Source organism: Salvelinus alpinus, chromosome 36 (assembly GCF_045679555.1).
Source record: "Salvelinus alpinus chromosome 36, SLU_Salpinus.1, whole genome shotgun sequence".
NCBI lineage: Eukaryota > Metazoa > Chordata > Actinopteri > Salmoniformes > Salmonidae > Salvelinus > Salvelinus alpinus.
Window position 1 is genome coordinate 18,735,726 of NC_092121.1, and position 21,313 is coordinate 18,757,038.

At 42.3% G+C, this 21,313-nt stretch overlaps 1 protein-coding gene across 1 annotated transcript; it reads left to right on the forward strand.

Moving 5' to 3' along the window:
• The first annotated feature begins 138 nt into the window (after positions 1-138).
• On the forward strand, positions 139-20,959 carry LOC139565190 (somatostatin receptor type 5-like). Its single transcript, XM_071385340.1, has 2 exons — positions 139-442; positions 13,932-20,959. Exon 2 carries the CDS (start codon positions 14,023-14,025, stop codon positions 15,466-15,468), a length of 1,446 nt encoding a protein of 481 aa, XP_071241441.1. The 5' UTR covers positions 139-442; positions 13,932-14,022; the 3' UTR covers positions 15,469-20,959.
• The last annotated feature ends 354 nt before the right edge of the window (positions 20,960-21,313 follow it).

The following is a 21,313-nucleotide window of genomic DNA, read 5'->3' on the forward strand; positions in this document are numbered from 1 at the left end:
ATGTAATTCAAAGAGTAGAATCCCCAAAGCCCCCATCTCTCTCTCTCTCTCTCTCTCTCTCTCTCTCACACACACAAACACACAGTAATTTATTTCAACACCTCCTACTTTTCTCTCTGGGGCGCCTGCGAGCAGAAGACCCGTTACCTAGTTACAAGCGAGTGATGGTGCAACGAGTAGCCTAATGTAATGTTGGTGGCTTTCGGTGCAGGCTGCCTCTCGGACTGTGAACAGTCAGGTGGGAGTGCGCGTAAAAGAAAGTTAATTCCGTTTTAATTGATTTATTTTATATCGGACACACTAAAGAAAGAACAATTGTGTACCCTATTATTTGCAAGTAAAATTTTGGGGGGTAATTTCTTAAGAGAAAGCACAACTTCACCATTATTTAATCACCCAGCTGTGGATACTTACCGAAAAAACGTGTTTGCAAAAGTGAAAGGTAAGATTTTTTTTTTAATGGTTTAGGTTTAGTCTATTACTAGAGCAATATACACTGAGTATACAAAACATTAAGAACACCTGCTCTTTCCATGACATAGAATGACCAGGTGAATCCAGGTGAAAGCCATGATCCCTTATTAATGTCACTTGTTAAATCCACTTCAATCAGTGTAGATGAAGGGTAGGAGACAGGTTAAAGAAGGATTTTTAATCCTTGCGACAATTGAGACATGGATTGTGTATGTGTGCCATTCCAAGGGTGAATGGGCAAGACGAAAGATTTAAGTGCCTTTGAACGCAACCTGGTCTCAGAGCATTTCGTATTATTCTGTTTGTAAACCCAAGACACATCATTTAGTATGATATGTTACGTTTTGTATGGTATATATTAATTTGTGGATTTCCATCACCCACTTCGTATGATATGTTATGAAATATGATTTATATTAAATGTTACAAATTTGTAAACGTATCATAAGTTACGAATTTGCATAACATATGATCTGTTACAAATTCTAGCTAGGTTGCTAACAACAGCTAGCTCGCTAACATTAGCTAGTTTAGGGGTTATGGTTAAGGTTAGGGTTAAGTTTAGGAGTTGGGTTAAAGGGTTAAGGGTAGATTTAAGGGATGGGTTGGTTAAAATGGTTACGCTTAGGGTTAGGTCGAAGGGTTAGCTAAAAGGGTTAAGGTTAAGGTTAGGGTAAGTGTTAGCTAAAGGGGTTAAGGTTAGGGTAAGGATTAGCTAAAAGGGTTAAGGTTAGGGTAAGAGTTAGCTAACATGCTAAGTAGTTGCAAAGTAGATAAAAAGTAGTAAGTAGTTGGAAAGTTGCAAATTAGCTAAAATGCTGAAGTTGTCCGTGATGAGATTCGAACTCGCACCCTTTGGGTTGCTAGACGCGTGCTGTTCATCACAGTGTCTCGCCAACATTCCCTAGGTGTGAAATACAGAGAGGCAAGGTGTTCTTGCAGACCATGCCCACTCCAAACACCCTTCACCCCCCTGCTCACCTCCTCCCACCAGCCGAAAAAGACCAAAATTATTATAATTTTTTAAAACTCCTTTAGTTTTGATAAGAAAAAAGCTGGTGGGTGATGGACAAGCAGATTGACAGAGCGCAGAGTTGAGGCAATCTGAGGATGTTTTTAGCACTCAGTCTGGGCGATTGGTGGAAAATCTGGGACAGAGGGCCCGGGGGCGATCAAAAGAAAAAAAACTAGAGCTCAGTTAAAGTTAAAGATCATAGGAGAGCAGACTCACCAATGAGCATGATGAGTTCCATCTGTCTGTCCGTAGCTCTGGAGGGACAGTATGTGAGTCAGCAAGCCCTGAAGAGCTATACCCCGTAGAACAACACCCACAGGATTAGATAAAAAATAATAACATTAATAAATCATCCAAAATGGATTTATAGACATGCTGGATCATCACTCTTTAATTTATTCAAGGCCTCTTGGCAGATTTGAATATGTGGGTAGGACCTCACTCAGATGGAAAATCTGGGATCCCAGCAGCCTTCACACACACACACACACACACACACACACACACACACACACACACACACACACACACACACACACACACACACACACACACACACACACACACACACACACACACACACACACACACACACACACACACACACACACACACACACACACACACACACACACACACACACACACACACACACACACACGCACACACAAACACTTCCCCACCCATTGAATCTGGCACCTCCCACACACATGCACACTCAGTATGTGTGGTTATGTGGCATTTACAGTCCATACAGAACAAACACACCATGTTAGGAACTTCTGTAGATAGTCCAATGATGTTTGTTGTAATTAGAAAACAATGAATGGCTTTTATTAAGACATCATCTTGAGACTACACTGTTAGAAAAGGGTTCCAAAGGGGTTCCTTGGCTGTCTCCATAGGAGAACCATTTTCAGTTCCAGGTAGAACTGTTTTTTGTTCGAGGTAGAACTCTTTTGGTTTCCATGGAAAGTGTTCTACATGTAACCCAAAAGGGTTGTACCTGGAACCAAAAAGGGTTCATCAAAGGATTCTCCTATGGGGACAGCCGAAGAACCCTTTTAGGTTCTAGATAGCATCTTTTTTTCTAAGAGTGTATATTATGAGTTGTCAGTAGAGCAGTGTTTTAGTGCTGTGACTGTTGGGATGGGATTTTTAGATGAAGGCAGAAATATGGAAGCAGATAAAGTATGTAAACATCTTTGCATGGCAATGACATTGACCTTGGTTCTCACGTGGTCCTGTTTGCGTTCAACACTGAAGGAGACTGATTCGAATGGTGTGTCCAAGCCATACATGGTGGTTATGTACAGATGTAGGATCTTCATTTGAGCCAGTTTGCTACAGCAGGAAAGTAATCCTGCAGCAAAAAAGAAATGTGGATTATCATGTGGATTATAGTTAATGGACATTTTTATATGGGTTGATTGATACATTTGTCATAGGGAAAATCAAGTTTGAAGTTTCAAAGTGGAAATGACAAAATGCAAAAGTATTTTTAAACCTCAAATACACTACAAGTAAAACATTTCCTGCATTGCAGTTCTCCTGCAACAGAGTGATCAAATTAAGATCCTACAACTGTATGATGGTACGTGACTTTGACCCATACCGTTGGCTGCATATTATTCAGTTACTAACATGGTACTGAATCTGTAGGGCACATGCCAACTGATTTGAGGGCTCTATGAATGTTCAGTTTAGATTTCTGTTAGGTTGCTTTAGTTTTGCATGTTGTTTAGCATATCTGATCATTATTTCATAAGAATGTGTGAGGTAGCCTGGTCCCATGCTCTTTGTGCTGTAGCCACCTAACGTTTGGCATGACAACAAGAGAGGAGTTGGCTCAAGCACAAACAAACTGGAAAACCAGGCTATGTGAGGGGTGTTGTGGGCGGAGTTTACCATGTCTGAAGGAATGGATTTATTGGCTATCTAAGTAGTGTTTCCCATACCGACTAATTAACTGATTGGCCCATACAGGTAAAACAAGGCTTTTATCAAGAGGCCTGTCTGCTAGGGCTGTGCTTGGTTTACAGGTTATCTTTGCCAACAACTATCTAGACAACTTGTCACAACAGCTATGTTTTACCTCACAAGTGTGATAATTTATTTATTAGTCTTTTATGTAATATATTTTACAGTAAAAACAGATTAAGTGCCAAAATGTAAACCTAGTACTATATGTTAGGAGTGGTGCAAGTGCTAGTTGGATTAGTTAGTGTGCTGTGATCACCTATCTGTCAGGAGAATCTTTTGGCCAATTTGTGCATGAATGCTTTCTGATTGGTGAAAATGTTTAGCTGTATGCTACATTTCAGGGACACTGAAGTCTTTCTGTACTGATAGATACATTATTGTGTTCAGTTCCCTTATTTCCTCAAACAAAGTGGCCTCTAAATCATCAGCTTTTATTGACTCTGACAGTGGCACGACATGGAAAAACAAGATTGATATTTATGAGGCAAGAATCTTTGAGATTGCTTTCCGTTTGAAGGGCAAGATTAGATTGGGTAAAAAAAATGGACTGATACTTAATTAAAAACTGAATGGCCCTTCTCTTTTTTTCAGAGATTTTTTGTGTTCCCTAGAGGGTCACAGCTTGCAAAAAGCGTTATCTGCAAATGCCAGCAGGCAAAAATAACAGAAAATAACAGTTCAAGGAAGCAGTGATTATACCTCCCAGGTAGCAAAGGAGGGTGTTCTACATCTAGTCATCCAATTAGTGGGACCAAATAACAGCTGAGAGTCTTCATTCCCATGGACAAATATTATCACAATTTTATCTGAGATAAAGTAGTTAAAGTAGTCTAGTGTTCAGCAGCCATATAACACTGTGCGTATGCTTCTGGTTCAACTGCAAGTTACCCAAGTTGATGATCACTTGTGATTTATCAGGCCTTTGTTAATGACTGCAGTTATGAAGCTTATGAAATATGTAACTGAAATTATTCAAGCAAATTCATGCATTAAAATGTATTCTGGAGATGCTCTGTTTTTAATAAAAAAATATCTTATTTTTATTTTTAGCCATTGGTGGAGCATCAGGTACTATCTACAAATGTGGTCAGCTTTTGGGGAGTGACAAGTCATTTATGAAACATTTATAAAAGTAGCTTTATATAGTGCCCACTTTAGATTAGGAGCTGCAAAATGGTTGATTAATAATTAATAAATGGTTTCTAAGCAACTACATTAATCGTCATCTGAGGTATTAGTAAGTGCATGTAAACCTACTCACATTTATAAATGCACTCATTAAGAATTCCTAAATATCCCATTCATGATATACAGTGCCTTCAGAAAGTATTCATACCCCTTGACTTATTCCACATTTATATGTGTTACAGCCTGAATTCAAAATTGACTAAATGTATATTTTTTCTCACCCATCTACACACAATACACCATAAAGACAAAGTGAAAACATGTTTTTTGAAATATTAGCAAATCTATTGAAAATGAAATACAGAAATATCTCATTTACTTGAGTATTCACACCCCTGAGTCAATACTTTGTAGAAGCACCTTTGTCAGTGATTACAGCTGTGAGTCTTTCTGGGTAAATCTCTAAGAGCTTTCCACACCTTGATTGTGAAACATTTGCCCATTATTCTTTTCAAAATTCTTCAAGCTCTGTCAAATGGGTTGTTGATCGTTGCCAGACAACCAGTTTCAGGTCTTGCTGTACATTTTCAAGTAGATTTAGGTCAAATCTGTAACTCAGGAACATTCACTGTCTTCTTGGTAAGCAACTACAGTGTAGATTTGGCCTTTTGTTATAGGTTATTGTCATGCTGAAAGGTTAATTAATCTCCCAGTGTCTGGTGGAAAACAGACTGAACCAGGTTTTCCTCTAGTCCTTAACAAATACAAGCATACCCATAACCTGATGCAGCCACCACTATACTATGGAGAGTGATGTAATGTGTAATGTGTTGTATTGGATTTGCCCCAAACATAACACTTTGTACTCAGGACAAAAAGTGAATTGCTTTGCCACATGTTTTGCAGTATTACTTTAGCGCCTTGTTACAAACAGGATGTATGTTTTGTCATTTTTCTTATTCCGTACCGGCTTTCTTCTTTTCACTCTGTCAGTTAGGTTAGTATTGTGTATTAACTACAATGTTGTTCATCCATCCTCAGTTTTCTCCTATCACAGCCATTAAACTCTGTACCTGTTTTAAAGTCACCATTGGCCTCATGGTGAAATCCCTGGGCGGTTTCCTTCCTCTCCGGCAACTGAGTTAGGACGTGACTGGGTGTACTATCCAAAGTGTAACAAATAACTTCACCATGCGCAAAGGGATATTCAATATCTGCCCCCCCCCCATCTATCAATAGGTGTGCTTCTTTTTGTGGGGCATTGGAAAACCTTCCTGGTCTTTGTGGTAGAATCTGTGTTTGAAATTCACTGCTCGACTGAAGGACCTTACCAGTGGCTTCCCTAAAAAATGTACCTAGAAAAAAACATAAAATAACTTATCTTTCGTCGCTCTGTGTTTCATAATTTTCCTTCAATTCGCAAGAGGATGAATATCTTTCACCGGAGAAAGCATCTTAGCAAGCGAAACAGCGCCCCTCTGTCTCTGTATGTGTGGGCCATCTATCCGATTCTGTCTGGTCAAAAAGTGTATGACATTGTTGCCTCTAGTAGCGTTGAATGCAAAGGAAGACAGAATTTGGCCTCCCTTGATAAAAAAAGTATAAAATAATAGCCAATCAGTGTTGAGCTAAACTGAGTGAGCGCAACTGTGAATGGTCCTGGCGCACCAAAACAAAGTGTCAAGAGAAGCCAATTTGGATTTGGCTTCACTCAAATCACATCGAGAGCAATACGTCATTAACAGAAACAACTTGAATTGTTGCATCTCATTGTGTTGTTGTCCTCCGGTGGCTAACTAGCTAGCTAAAATTGTCCCATTCCTAAATTAGCCATGGATGGAGATAACGATTTGGACTTGTGGTTTAACCTAAATCTCCATACTGGCCAATGATTATAACAGAGATTCTGATCCAATCATAAATTCATACATTGTGCCCCCAGCCTGTGAGGATGGAAGCTCAATATGTAGCTAGATGTAGAAGGTTAATGTTAACTAGCTAACATGTTCCATGAAAGGAAGTTAGGCTAGCGAGCAAGCATTTTATCCAGGTAGCCTAGGACATAGACGTTTTGTCAACATGAAAGAGAGGAGGTTAGCATTGGCATTTCTCTACAAGTAGGGTGAATCAACACACACACACAAATCAGAACCATGGACAGCCACATCATATTTAGGTTACATTGATTAGATTCAATCATTTTTGGTATCTTTTAGCTGTCACTACTTACAATATGCTTTGTGGACTTCACCGGACAGAGGTTGCTCTCCGGTTTTGTGATGAAAAGTTAGGCTGAATTTATTCTGCCACTGTGTCCTCTTATTGTCTAGGTCTTAGGCCTATATATCACGGCCGCAAGGCATACTGTATGAACCAGCAGGTTATAGAGCAAACAACACAATTATCACAACACATAGGTTGTAATATGCCTTTTTTTCTGGCTTGGCTTCCCTAGTGATTTTACCCATCCACTGCTACTGGACCTTAGAGATGATTATATGTGTGGGTTGGAGAGATGAGGTAGTCATTCAAAAATCATGGTAAACACTATTATTGTACACAGAGTGAGTCCATGCAACTTATTATGTGACTTGTTAAGCACATGTTTACTCCTGAACGTATTTAGGCTTGCCATAACAAAGGGGTTGAATACATTTTGACTGAAGATATTTCAGCTTTTCATTTGTAATTAATTTGTAAAAATGTCTAAAAACATAATTCCACTTTAACGTTATGGGGTATTGTGTGTAGGCCAGTGAAAATAAATCTGAATCGAATCCATTTTTTATTCAGGCTGTAACACAACAAAATGTGGAAAAAGTCAAGGGGTGTGAATACTTTCTGAAGGCACTATATATAAATACATTTAGAAATATCAAACCATTAGTCAGCCATTAACAAATGCCTTATAAATCATCTTATGAGTTGATAATAATTTCTTTATAACTGTTTTATAAGTACAATAGTAGAACATTATTAATCATTTACAAATTGTGAATATAAATTACTCTTTAGAGATTGCTTACTGACATTTACAAATGTAGGAACAATGATTAATAAATGGTAAACTCTTTTTAAACTGTTTATAAATGATTAATTGAGGGATCTTTATCTCGATGAACTTCATGTTGTATCCATTATCTCAGATGGGCAAAGAGGAGAAATGACAGAAAGTGCTCAGCATTGAGTCAAGGCCCTCGACCAATCGAAGAGCATCAAAATAGACTGGCATCAAAGGCTGTGACACCTGTATCAAAGAGCATGACGAAGCCAAGAGCAGGACTGGGTGGCAGTTGTCAAAAAACATTGGATTGCTGTTGTTTTTTGTTGTTATTGTCGTCCCATTTATATCATGCCCAAGAAAACGAGAGCACTCCCTGTCCCTCAATAACCTTGCCATAGCAACATATCCTCATGACAGTGAAATGAAAGCGCCTATGGAAACATTTTTAAAAAACACACTCAGTTGCCAGTTTATTAGGTACACCACCCCATTCACTAAAATGGTTCGCTCCATGAGTCACATGGTCACATGGCCATGGCTTGCTATGTAAACCATGCAGACAGGCATCGAGGCATTCAGTTACTGTTCGACTGAACGTTAGAATGGGAAAAACTAGTGATCTAAGCAACTTTGAGCGTGGTATCATTCCAAGATGAAGTAGCAGTTAGGCATCTTTGTCTTCGTCCTGTCGTGTCACGTGTATATTTTTCCTTCGCATTTTCTTCTCATATATTTCATATATTAATTTTATTTTATTTTTTACCTCAACTCCAACATTGGATTGCTGCAACCCGCCTCACCCAATGTGGTATGGATCTGCTATTTTCTTTACTTTAGAACCAGAACCCCCAACAGAAGCTAGCCAGCTAACTAGCTACTAGCTAGTAGTCAGCTAGCCACTGCTAGCGGACATCAGCTAACCTCCTGCCAGTCTGCACAGCGCGATTCAACCCAGAGCATACCGAACCCTTTTCCCCCACATCTCCGGATTCCTACCACAAGCTCTGAACCTTTTTACCTGGATCATCGCAGCTAGCTAGCTGCTATCTGAGTGGCTACTCCTGGCTAACGTCTCTGTCCCGAAGCAAGCACCAATTAGCCTGGAGCTAGCCTATGCTAGGCCCATCTCCCGGCTAGCTGAAGAGGACCATCAGCCACTCCCCACCGATACTTCGCGACTGGTTTACCGACGTAATCCGCCCGAGGGGGTTTTCAACAGGCTCCTCCGTCGCGACGTCCCCTGAATGCACATCTGCTAGCCTGCTAGCCGCGGCCCGCTAGCTGTCTAGTATCTCCAATCCAAAACTAAATCTAGAATCGGCTTCCTATTTCGCAACAAAGCATCCTTCACTCATGCTGCCAAACATACCCTATTAAAACTGACTATCCTACCGATCCTTGACTTTGGCGATGTCATTTACAAAATAGCCTCCAACACTCTACTCAGCAAATTGGATGCAGTCTATCACAGTGCCATCCGTTTTGTCACCAAAGCCCTATATACTACCCACCACTGCGACCTATATGCTCTCGTTGGCTGGCCCTCGCTTCATATTCGTCGCCAAACACACTGGCTCCAGGTCATCTGTAAGTCTTTGCTGGGTAAAGCCCCGCCTTATCTCAGCTCACTGGTCACCATAGCAGCAGTCACCCGTAGCACGTTCTCCAACAGGTATATTTCACTGGTCACCCCCAAAGCCAATTCCTCCTTTGGCCACCTTTCCTTCCAGTTCTCTGCTGCCAATGACTGGAACGAATTGCAAAAATCACTGAAGCTGGAGACTCATATCTCCCTCTCTAACTTTAAGCACCAGCTGTCAGAGCAGCTCACAGATCACTGCACCTGTACATAGCTCATCTGTAAATAGCCCATCCAACTACCTCATCTCCATACTGTTATTAATTTTTTTGCTGATTTCCCCAGTATCTCTACTTGCCCATTCATCTTCTGCACATCTATCACTCCCGTGTTTAATTGCTAAATTGTAATTATTTTGCCACTATGGCCTATTTATTGCCTTACCTCCCTCATCTTATCTCATTTGCACACACTGCATATATACTTTTCTATTGTGTTATCGACTGTATGTTTGTTTATTCCATCTGTAACTCCGTGTTATTGTTTGTGTCGCACTACTTTGCTTTATCTTGGCCAGGTCGCAGTTGTAAATGAGAACTTGTTCTCAACTGGCCTACCTGATTAAGTAAAGGTGAAATAAAAATGTTAATTAAAGTATGATTGTCGGTGCCAGGCGCGCCAGATCCAGTATCTCAGAAGCAGCCGCCCTCCTGGGCTTTTCACGCACGAGCGTGTCTAGGGTTTACAGAGAATGGTGAGACACACAAAAAACATCCAGTCAGCAGCAGTCCTGTGGGTGAAAACAGGACATTGATGAGAGGTCAAAATAGAATGGCAAGCTAACAGACGTGCCACAAACAGGCAAATAACGGTGCAGTACAACAGTGCTGTGTATCTCGAAATGCAAATTTTGTCAATCCTTGTCACGGATGTGCTATTGCAGCAGACAACCACACCGGGTTCCACACCTATCAGCTAAAAACGAAGTGACTCCAGTGGGCACGCTATCACAAACACTGGACCATTGAGAAGTGGAAAAACATTGCCTGTTCCGACAAATCCCAGGATTTGGTGTAAGCAGCATGAGTCCATGGCCTCATCCTACCTGTTGTCAACTGTACATGCTGGTGGCGGTGGTGTGGTATGGGGAATGTTTTCCTGGCACACGTTAGGTCCCTCGATATCAATTGAGCAATGTTTCCATGCCCCAAATAATTCAGGCTGTTCTGGAGGCAAAGGTGGGTTAGACCCAGTACTAGATGGGTGTACCCAATAAACCGTGTATGATCATGTGCATTAGTGATCATCTTTAAGAGGCATGTGTCTTCTGTTCTTCCCAGCTATGGAACACAATTGATCTGGCTAAGAGGGCTGATTACGTGGATGCAGCTCTGAAGTAGTCACTTAGCTTTTATGTCTCTTTTCCCATGGCAGCTCCGCACTGCCGCACTGACTGGCCAGACTCATTCAGAAATATTTGTTCGCTGGACAAATGGCTCCCGAGTGGCAGTAAAAGAGAATGACATTGATTAAAAGACGTGTGTGTTCTGCATTCATACTATATTCCTGCCTTCCCCATGGTACCCTGACCAGTCTTTTTTTTTTTTAAAGGCTGGCCCACAGGTATTGAGCTGCTCTTCTCTGTGCAGAGAAGAGAAATGCTGGAGATAAGAGAGAGCCTTCAGAGAAAAACTGTCCCATCGTGCAAAGACCATTCCACTAACAATATGTTAATAACTGAAGGAAATCAAGGCATTAGTGACAATGTTATGTTCATAACCCAAGAATAAAGATAAATGCAATGGCTTCCCTCTCTTCTCCATGTGGAGCTGAAGACTTCAGAGCGGGATCTTGTTAGCGTGATCTGTCATGTGTGCCATTGATTTGGTTCTGTTTGATTTATGTCAGCAATCCCAACGCATTCCTTCTCCCTGGTGTCTCCGCAGCTCGGGGAAACCAGCACCAATGTTGGAGGATGGTAAATGTATGCACCTCGCATGAAAAAAATCAAACAATTTAGAATATAGAAATTGTGCGATGGAGGAAAATGCTCTTAGTCAAAATGAATCATTTAAGAAATATACTCTGAGAACACCTTCCTAATATTGAGTTGCATCCCCCCTTTTGCCCTCCGAACAGCCTCAATTCATCGGGGCATGGACTCTACAAGGTGTCAAAAGTGGATGGATGTCCTTTATGTGGTGGACCATTCTTGATACACACGGGAAACTGTTGAGCAAAACTGTTGAGCATGAAAAACCCAGCAGCGTTGAAGTGGATTTAACAAGTGACATCAATAAGGGATCACAGCTTTCACCTGGATTCACCTGATCAGTCTGTCCTAATGTTTTGTACACTCAGTGTATATACTGTACAATATTTCTCTTCAACCCTTAAAACATCTGTTTATCTCTCACGTTCCATTGCCAGTACATTTTCACAGTTGGTCTTCATGTAGCTCCCTCAGATCAGAACCTGAGCGTCAGTGAGGTGGAAAGCCTGCTTTGAATCTGCTTCACCTCAGCTTCCAGATTTTGAAGTGATGATAACCTTTTAGTGAACTGAGGAAACAGTCAGAGTGTTTGATGAACCCTATCAATGAGCTCAGCTCACGTCTGTGCTATTATAAGTAGAGTTTTGATTTTCCTGAAAAAAAATCATTAAATTACATTTCCGAAACAGAGAAAATATTATTATGCATATTTCATGGGACAGAAACGAAAAGATTTGAAAACCATGATAATATGCAAAATGGGATTACATTTAACTGTGGTGATAGATATGACATGTTCTAACCCACTTGGTACAGATGTCCGTTCAACTACAATTTTTTATGTATATTTGGTTGAATTGTCAACTAATGTGAAGTCAACGTGAAATCAACAAAAAATTGCCCCATGACGTTGGATTTAGGTTAAAAGTTTGGTGAAAAAAATACAAAATTCCCTGACGTTGATGACTTTTTGCAAATCCAATCAGTTTTCCACATTGATTCAACACCATCACATGTATTTATTTTTTATGACATGGAAACAACCTTGATTCAAACAGTTTTTGCCCAGTGGGAAGTCCCTTGAATTCATGTGTATGTGTCCATTTTGTAGTTCAGTACATCCATTGCTGACCAAATACCTCTCTTGTGATGATGGTACCTATGACACAGGACCAAGTACCAAGGGACAAAGGATGACCTGCTTGACCCAGGTCGTTATTGTAACGATAGTCATTTTCTTCCTCCTCCTCGGACGAGGAGAGGCGAGAAGGATCGGACCAATACACAGAGTGGTTAGTTTCCATAGTGATTTAACATAACAAAACAAAATGCGATACAAAATAACAAAATAACTACCGTGACAGTCCCGTGTGGCGAAACACTGACACAAGAACAAACACCCACAAAACACACGTGAAACCCCGGCTGCCTAAGTATGATTCTCAATCAGGGACAACGATTGACAGCTGCCTCTGATTGAGAATCATACCAGGCCGAACACACAAAATCCCAACATAAAATCACACATCGACAACCCACCCAACTCACGCCCTGACCATACTAAATAAATACAAAAACAAGGGAAAACAGGTCAGGAACGTGACAGTTATGTTAAATCAATACATAATCTTCTTAATTTATTTATTTTTTTATCACATTTTTGCAAGTGATTTAAAACTAGATACATTGCTGTTACAGCTTCTTAGCATAAAGAGATGAATCCAGGGTCATTCCTATATGTGTTTTCATGGGATCTACACAGTATGATGGAAGGAGGTAGATAGAGAGAGAGAAAGCCAGGTGTTAATTTGTTCCAGAACCCCTACACGTCATCAGTAGTGGATATTTACCCAGCGTGGCATTGCGACTCCACAGCTAGATACAAAAAGGGCCCTCCAACGCCTTTGAGCTTACCTGAGCTTTCTCCCGTCTCACATTAACTGTGCACACATACACACACACTCCATATTTACATTCACACAAGTACATACACACCGATGACAGCATATGTGTTGGCAGAAGAGCTACACACAGTGGTCTGTGGCGCACCAGAGTACCTAGTTACCAATAAAATGTCAATGATTAGCCCCAGCAGTGGCTGTTTGTGGGAACACACTCTGTTTAATTTGTCTGAGGGGTCAATAGCCACAAAGAGAAGTCAAACACAGGTGTTGCGATCTGGTTCATTTCTCTCCATGCCCTCACTCCTTGTCTGGCCTTAATTATTTCCTGTCTGACTCATGCTGGGCTGCGTACCTAGTGACATCCCGTTTGGGTGTCCTTTTTCATAATTTCATACTTATCATTTAATTTAACCTCCACCACCTGCTGCTCTTTTTTGTTTTGTTTCATCTTCCACTGTCATTGTTTCCCCAGCTCTTCATTTGTCTTGAGACTTGTTTTAACAACAGCTTTTCCACACAGCCAGACACTGATGTCTTCTTCTCTCATGTACCTCATGCTTCTGGGAATTTACCAAACAAGGCTTTCACCTGAATGAAGTGCAAGAACACAATTAAAGCTGTTTGGAAAACCCTCAATGATGTATTGTCTGGCTACTATTGTGCCTTGGCCCTGAAAGAGCCCATAACAGGCATAACAGACATAAAGCCGCTGTCAAGTCTGTCACATCCCTTTTAAGGTCCCTTTTAATTTGTGTCTCTCCTTCTCTCCATTGAGCTACAGATGCTTCTCAATAAAAGATGAGATATGAAAGATCTCCTCAGTTTAATAAGTCTTTCTGGTCTCTCCACAGGACAGATGGGTGGGAGTTGAGAGAGACAGACAGACATCCCCCTGCTCCTCCATCTCTCCTGCCTGGACTTCTGCTCGCCGCCCCCTCAGAGATGGCAGAGGACATGTGGGAGAACAGAACAGTCTCCAGCCCTTACCCCGACCTCCCCCTGTCTTTGCTACTGTGCAACGACACCCTCCTCAATGACACCCTCCTCAACGACACCCTCTTCAACTGTATCAACTCCACCAACATTCCAGAGATGCCATTAGGACCCAGTGTAGCAGGGGTCCTCATCCCACTCATCTACATCATCGTCTGTGTCATCGGCCTTGGCGGGAATAGCCTGGTCATCCACATTGTGCTGCACTACTCCAAGACGGAGTCTGTGACTAACATCTACATCCTGAACCTGGCCATCGCTGATGAGCTCTTCATGCTGGGCCTGCCCTTCCTGGCTGTCCAGAACACCCTCCAGTTTTGGCCCTTTGGCTCCTTTATGTGCCGCCTGGTCATGACCGTGGACTCCATCAACCAGTTCACCTCCATCTTCTGCCTGACCGTCATGAGCATTGACCGCTACCTGGCAGTGGTCCATCCCATACGCTCCTCCAAGTGGCGGCGGCCCCAGGTGGCCAAGGTGGTCAACGGCACAGTGTGGGCCATCTCCTTCCTGGTGGTCCTGCCTGTGGTAATCTTCGCCAACGTCCACAAGACGGGCGGCACCTGCAATATCTCCTGGCCTCGGCCGGCCGACATTTGGCGGGCGGCTTTTATCATCTACACGTCCACAGTGGGTTTCTTCTGCCCACTCCTCATCATCTGCCTCTGCTACCTGCTCATCGTCTTCAAGATTCGCAGCTCTGGCAAGAAGGTCCACGCCACGTCCACCAAGCGCAGGAAGTCGGAGCGTAAGGTGACGCGCATGGTGGTGATCGTGGTGGCCGTGTTTGTCTTCTGCTGGTTGCCCTTCTACGCCCTCAACATTCTCAACCTGCTGGTGTCTCTGCCATCAGAGTACCCGGGCCTCTACTACTTTGTTGTGGTAATGGGCTACGCCAACAGCTGTGCCAACCCCATCGTCTACGGCTTCCTGTCAGAAAACTTTAAGCGGGGCTTTCGCAAGGCCCTGTGTCGCTCCTCACGCAAGGTGGAGAGCCACGACCTGACAGAGCGCCAGCAGCAGCAGGAGGAGAGAGGTAGGGTGCTGAAGCCCCGAGAGAGCTTGAGGAGGGTCGTACGAGATGAGGAGGAGGAAGAGGATGATGAAGACAGGGAGGACGTCACAGAGATGACAGAGATCTGTAAGATCGCCCAGAATGGGAACGGACATCCGGAGAGTTCCCAGGCCCTGTTAACACCCAAGGCACCAGCTCCAGGGGCATCTGAGCATGTGGCATCCCCAGAAAGGAAAGCCAAAGCTGGTGACATTGGTGGGAAAGGCCCAAGCTTGGGGCCTCCAGCATCCCTGCATAATGGACACACAAATGGGAGTGTCAAACCACTGCCAGAGGAGCCAGTGGAGAAGAACACCTCACTGGAGATAAGCTACCTATAATGTAAATTAACTGTCTCTGAAGTCAGTTACCTGATGAAACTTGCATTAATATTTTGTAGCATTCATGTAATGTCTATGGAAAAAGTGTGGCTAAAGTGTGGCTCTATTTAAATGTACAGCGCTATACACATATAGAAAAGAGAAGCACTCTGCAAGGCCATAGCACCTTTCATAATGTATTGCTACATTTCTGATCAATGGGCTGAGAGCGTTTGAACTCTGCATCAAGCCAATGGAATTTGTGTTACAATGACTTGATACTGCCTGTAAAACGGTGTACATACTAGGTTGTTTCTGAAGACATTTGTACAATTTCAATCTGTGTTTATATGTTTTCCCACATGATCACTGTATGTACATAATGTATGTGCCTTTTTCCAAACTTATCTGACATATCTGATTGTAATTGTATTACATTTTTACTGCACAATGTGACAATCAATTATATATAGATGAATGTAGCGTCACTTTTATATCCTAGTCATTCACCTCGCTACACCTTAGCTGGAGGAACAGAGGACAGAAGGAAAAGAAAGCACCTTCTATTCCATGCCAACAGAATGGTCCTACACTCTTAGAACAAGGGTTCCAAAAAGGTTCCAAAAGGGTTCTTTGGCTGTAGATAGCACCTCTTTTTCTAAGACTGTACCACTTGTTTGTTTAGATTGTTGAGGACTGGGGGGTGCACAATCAGAGGAGGAAACAGGTGCCCTGATTGGCATAAAATCACACGGTGGTTGTAGATTTTGAGGGTTTATTTTGCTTGTGTGTTGTGAGCCGTGGTTGTGTTTGTACTGCTGCTATATGGGGGAAGAAAAGGGCTCTGGAAAGAGTTGGCAACTTGGCATCCGGTGACAGTGTCTCATGTTACTGAATATCAAGGTGGAATATCTGGTGACAGTGCCTCGTATTACTGAATATCAAGGTGGAATATCTGGTGACAGTGTCTCATGTTACTGAATATCAAGGTGGAATATCTGTTGACAGTGTCTCATGTTACTGAATATCAAGGTGGAATATCTGGTGACAGTGTCTCGTATTACTGAATATCAAGGTGGAATATCTGGTGACAGTGCCTCGTATTACTGAATATCAAGGTGGAATATCTGGTGACAGTGCCTCGTATTACTGAATATCAAGGTGGAATATCTGGTGACAGTGCCTCGTATTACTGAATATCAAGGTGGAATATCTGGTGACAGTGTCTCATGTTACTGAATATCAAGGTGGAATATCTGGTGACAGTGTCTCATGTTACTGAATATCAAGGTGGAATATCTGGTGACAGTGTCTCATGTTACTGAATATCAAGGTGGAATATCTGGTGACAGTGTCTTATGTTACTGAATATCAAGGTGGAATATCTGGTGACAGTGTCTCATGTTACTGAATATCAAGGTGGAATATCTGTTGACAGTGTCTCATGTTACTGAATATCAAGGTGGAATATCTGGTGACAGTGTCTCGTATTACTGAATATCAAGGTGGAATATCTGGTGACAGTGTCTCATGTTACTGAATATCAAGGTGGAATATCTGTTGACAGTGTCTCATGTTACTGAATATCAAGGTGGAATATCTGGTGACAGTGTCTCGTATTACTGAATATCAAGGTGGAATATCTGGTGACAGTGCCTCGTATTACTGAATATCAAGGTGGAATATCTGGTGACAGTGCCTCGTATTACTGAATATCAAGGTGGAATATCTGGTGACAGTGCCTCGTATTACTGAATATCAAGGTGGAATATCTGGTGACAGTGTCTCGTATTACTGAATATCAAGGTGGAATATCTGGTGACAGTGCCTCGTATTACTGAATATCAAGGTGGAATATCTGGTGACAGTGCCTCGTATTACTGAATATCAAGGTGGAATATCTGGTGACAGTGCCTCGTATTACTGAATATCAAGGTGGAATATCTGGTGACAGTGTCTCGTATTACTGAATATCAAGGTGGAATATCTGGTGACAGTGCCTCGTATTACTGAATATCAAGGTGGAATATCTGGTGACAGTGTCTCGTATTACTGAATATCAAGGTGGAATATCTGGTGACAGTGCCTCGTATTACTGAATATTAAGGTGGAATATCCGGTGACAGTGTCTCGTATTACTGAATATCAAGGTGGAATATCTGGTGACAGTGCCTCGTATTACTGAATATCAAGGTGGAATATCCGGTGACAGTGTCTCATGTTACTGAATATCAAGGTGGAATATCTGGTGACAGTGTCTCGTATTACTGAATATCAAGGTGGAATATCTGGTGACAGTGCCTCGTATTACTGAATATCAAGGTGGAATATCTGGTGACAGTGCCTCGTATTACTGAATATCAAGGTGGAATATCCGGTGACAGTGTCTCGTATTACTGAATATCAAGGTGGAATATCTGGTGACAGTGCCTCGTATTACTGAATATCAAGGTGGAATATCCGGTGACAGTGTCTCGTATTACTGAATATCAAGGTGGAATATCCGGTGACAGTGTCTCATGTTACTGAGTATCAAGGTGGAATATCTGGTGACAGTGTCTTGTATTACTGAATATCAAGGTGGAATATCTGGTGACAGTGTCTCGTATTACTGAATATCAAGGTGGAATATCTGGTGACAGTGTCTTGTATTACTGAATATCAAGGTGGAATATCTGGTGACAGTGTCTTGTATTACTGAATATCAAGCTGGAATATCTGGTGACAGTGTCTCATGTTACTGAATATCAAGGTGGAATATCTGGTGACAGTGTTCAATTTGCTTGAGGGCATACCAAGGTTGCACATATCTGATTGTTGTTGTGTTGTTGTTCAACACTTGACCCTCTGGTTTCTGTAACTCAGCCTATATAGTATGCCATTTGAAAGGTCAAGGAACATCAGAGTTCCTATACACTGATTGTTTCTTTTAAGAATTACTTTTTCCTTTTCTTTTGAATGCTATCTGGCAGCTATGACAGGGGAGCCACATTGGAGGCATTGAGGTTGAACAGAGAGGATATGAGAATATAGACAGATAAGATATGAGCATGAATGGCTGAAATCACAACATTGTAGGGATGGTATCCCCAATATCTGACATCTAGGTGATTCATATGACTAAATGTGTAATAAATGTATTTGTTTTATCATAGATATTTACTTGGACAACAAAAGGAGCGCAGAATGTAAAAATAGTGGATGTTCTCTTTAGAGGTCTAGTTCATCAGGGGAAAAGACTACTGTAAATCATGCACAGACCAAGCCATGAAAAAGAAACTGGTACTGTAGGTGCACACAGAATATGCATTATTAGACCGTTACACCAGAGTTATCACAAATCCACAAACCCTCATAAACCATTTTGCCCAGTGGAGTGGAAGGCATTAGGTGAAACCACACTGACCAACACATAAAGTGCCTCAGTATATTGTTACACTCCACCAACATTGTTGACTCTTGTGTCCCTTTCACTGCATTCAATGATACAAATAGCAGTGTATTGTAGAAAGCAGTTAACTCACTTGAACAATGCTACCTGATCCATGATAAATCAATTTCCTCTGCCACCCCCGCCGCTGCCACACTCCCACACACACTCTCTCTCTCACACAGCTGCATTAAGAGGTGTGAAAACATCATTAAAGGCTTATGAAAAGTGAATTGTTTCACTAATGCCATGCTTGCAGTTCCGCTGTGCAGACTTGTGACAAAGCAGCATACTGTGAAGTGTTGTATAATTGCCACTGTTCTGTAAAATATACACTTGTTTACTCATGCTTGAGTTGTGTACGGGATTATTCTATCAAATGTGATTTTTGTTTCCCACTGTTTGTGTGATCTTTCCTCAGTGATAATCAGTGCAGTGCTTATTGTAGACGGAGGGGAGGCAAGCAGCTCACCACCTGATTGGTCGACGGGTGGTATCTTTATGAATCTGTGTGATTCATTGTCCGCTCTCTCCACCCACAGACGTCCACCTAAGTATGATATGGGCACACAAAGAAGCAAACAGAACCGCAGGTGACTCTGATAACACTGATATTATTCACTTTTTCTGGCAGTGGCTACTATGGAAACACCATGTAAACAGTGCCTGTTGCGCAAGGGTAAGAACACAACAGAGCCCTGAAAGTCAGAGAATAGGCATAGTATTTATCTAATCCAGATGTGCTATTTGGTTTGGGATTAAATCTCTCAATCCAAGGGCAACACACATGCATTGACATGTTCTCAGCTAACTATCCGTAGAGGATCATTCTGTGGTGTGGCTATTGCGTTCCAATGGGCCATGCCAAAACACCATCAGTGTTATTGTGCCTCTTTTTTTGATGATGTCTCAAGCATCTCATTGTGCCAATGCAATCTGACAGTTTAAGCATTGCTCAAAGAGACAGCTGGGGGATAACAAGTAGATGGTTTGCGGGAGAAGGGACTGTTCTAGCAGATGAGGTGTGGGAGAAGGGACTGTTCTAGCAGATGAAGTGAGGGAGAAGGGACTGTTCTGGCAGATGAGGTGTGGGAGAAGGGACTGTTCTTGCAGATGAGGTGAGGGAGAAGGGACTGTTCTGGCAGATGAGGTGAGGGAGAATGGACTGTTCTAGCAGATGAGGTATGGGAGAAGGGACTGTTCTGGCAGATGAGGTGAGGGAGAAGGGACTGTTCTGGCAGATGAGGTGAGGGAGAAGGGACTGTTCTAGCAGATGATGTGTGGGAGAAGGGACTGTTCTGGCAGATGAGGTGAGGGAGAAGGGACTGTTCTGGCAGATGAGGTGAGGGAGAAGGGACTGTTCTAGCAGATGAGGTGTGGGAGAAGGGACTGTTCTGGCAGATGAGGTGTGGGAGAAGGGACTGTTCTGGCAGAAGAGGTGTGGGAGAAGGGACTGTTCTGGCAGATGAGGTGAGGGAGAAGGGACTGTTCTGGCAGATGAGGTGAGGGAGAAGGGACTGTTCTAGCAGATGAGGTGTGGGAGAAGGGACTGTTCTGGCAGATGAGGTGTGGGAGAAGGGACTGTTCTGGCAGAAGAAGTGTGGGAGAAGGGACTGTTCTGGCAGATGAGGTGAGGGAGAAGGGACTGTTCTGGCAGATGAGGTGAGGGAGAAGGGACTGTTCTGGCAGATGAGGTGTGGGAGAAGGGACTGTTCTGGCAGATGAGGTGTGGGAGAAGGGACTGTTCTGGCAGATGAGGTGTGGGAGAAGGGACTGTTCTGGCAGATGAGGTGAGGGAGAAGGGACTGTTCTAGCAGATGAGGTGTGGGAGAAGGGACTGTTCTGGCAGATGAGGTGTGGGAGAATGGACTGTTCTGGCAGATGAGGTGTGGATTTTGTACTCTGCCTGGTGGCTCTTTTCTTGATTGTCATTCTTGAAGTTGCTGTGTTTTGTGCATCAGCAGGAGCAAATCCCTAAATGTAATTGGATTAAAAAAATAAAAAGTTGCTCTGGATAAGACCATCTGCTAAGTGACGTAAATGTAAAATGTAAAAATAAAGATTTTGTGGCTGTGAAACGGCTGTCTGTTTGATTGACTGTGTTCGTTATTCTAAACAAGTGGAAACAATCCATAACAACCAAAGTCATAATATTTAGCTTTGGCAAAATGTCTTAACGTAGCCTAATAGTAATCATCATATTTCTTAACATAGATGGAGTTTCTGTGCTTTACTATATACTCCTGGGAGTATAGGCCAGCTCTTAACTCAATCCACTGCTGAAGTACTTCAATTAAATATTTTCAATCCCATTTATTTCCAAACTCGTTTTTCCAAAAGGTCTTTTCTGCAAAGATTACAAGCAGCAATGACAAAATCTGTCCCGCCGGTCTCACAATGGAACAGCATGTAAAGTAATAGGTATAACACTCACTA

What these genes read in the sequence shown, in the direction of transcription:
- LOC139565190 (XM_071385340.1), top strand. Translation starts at nt 14,023, where the DNA reads ATGGCAGAGGACATGTGGGAGAACAGAACAGTCTCCAGCCCTTACCCC.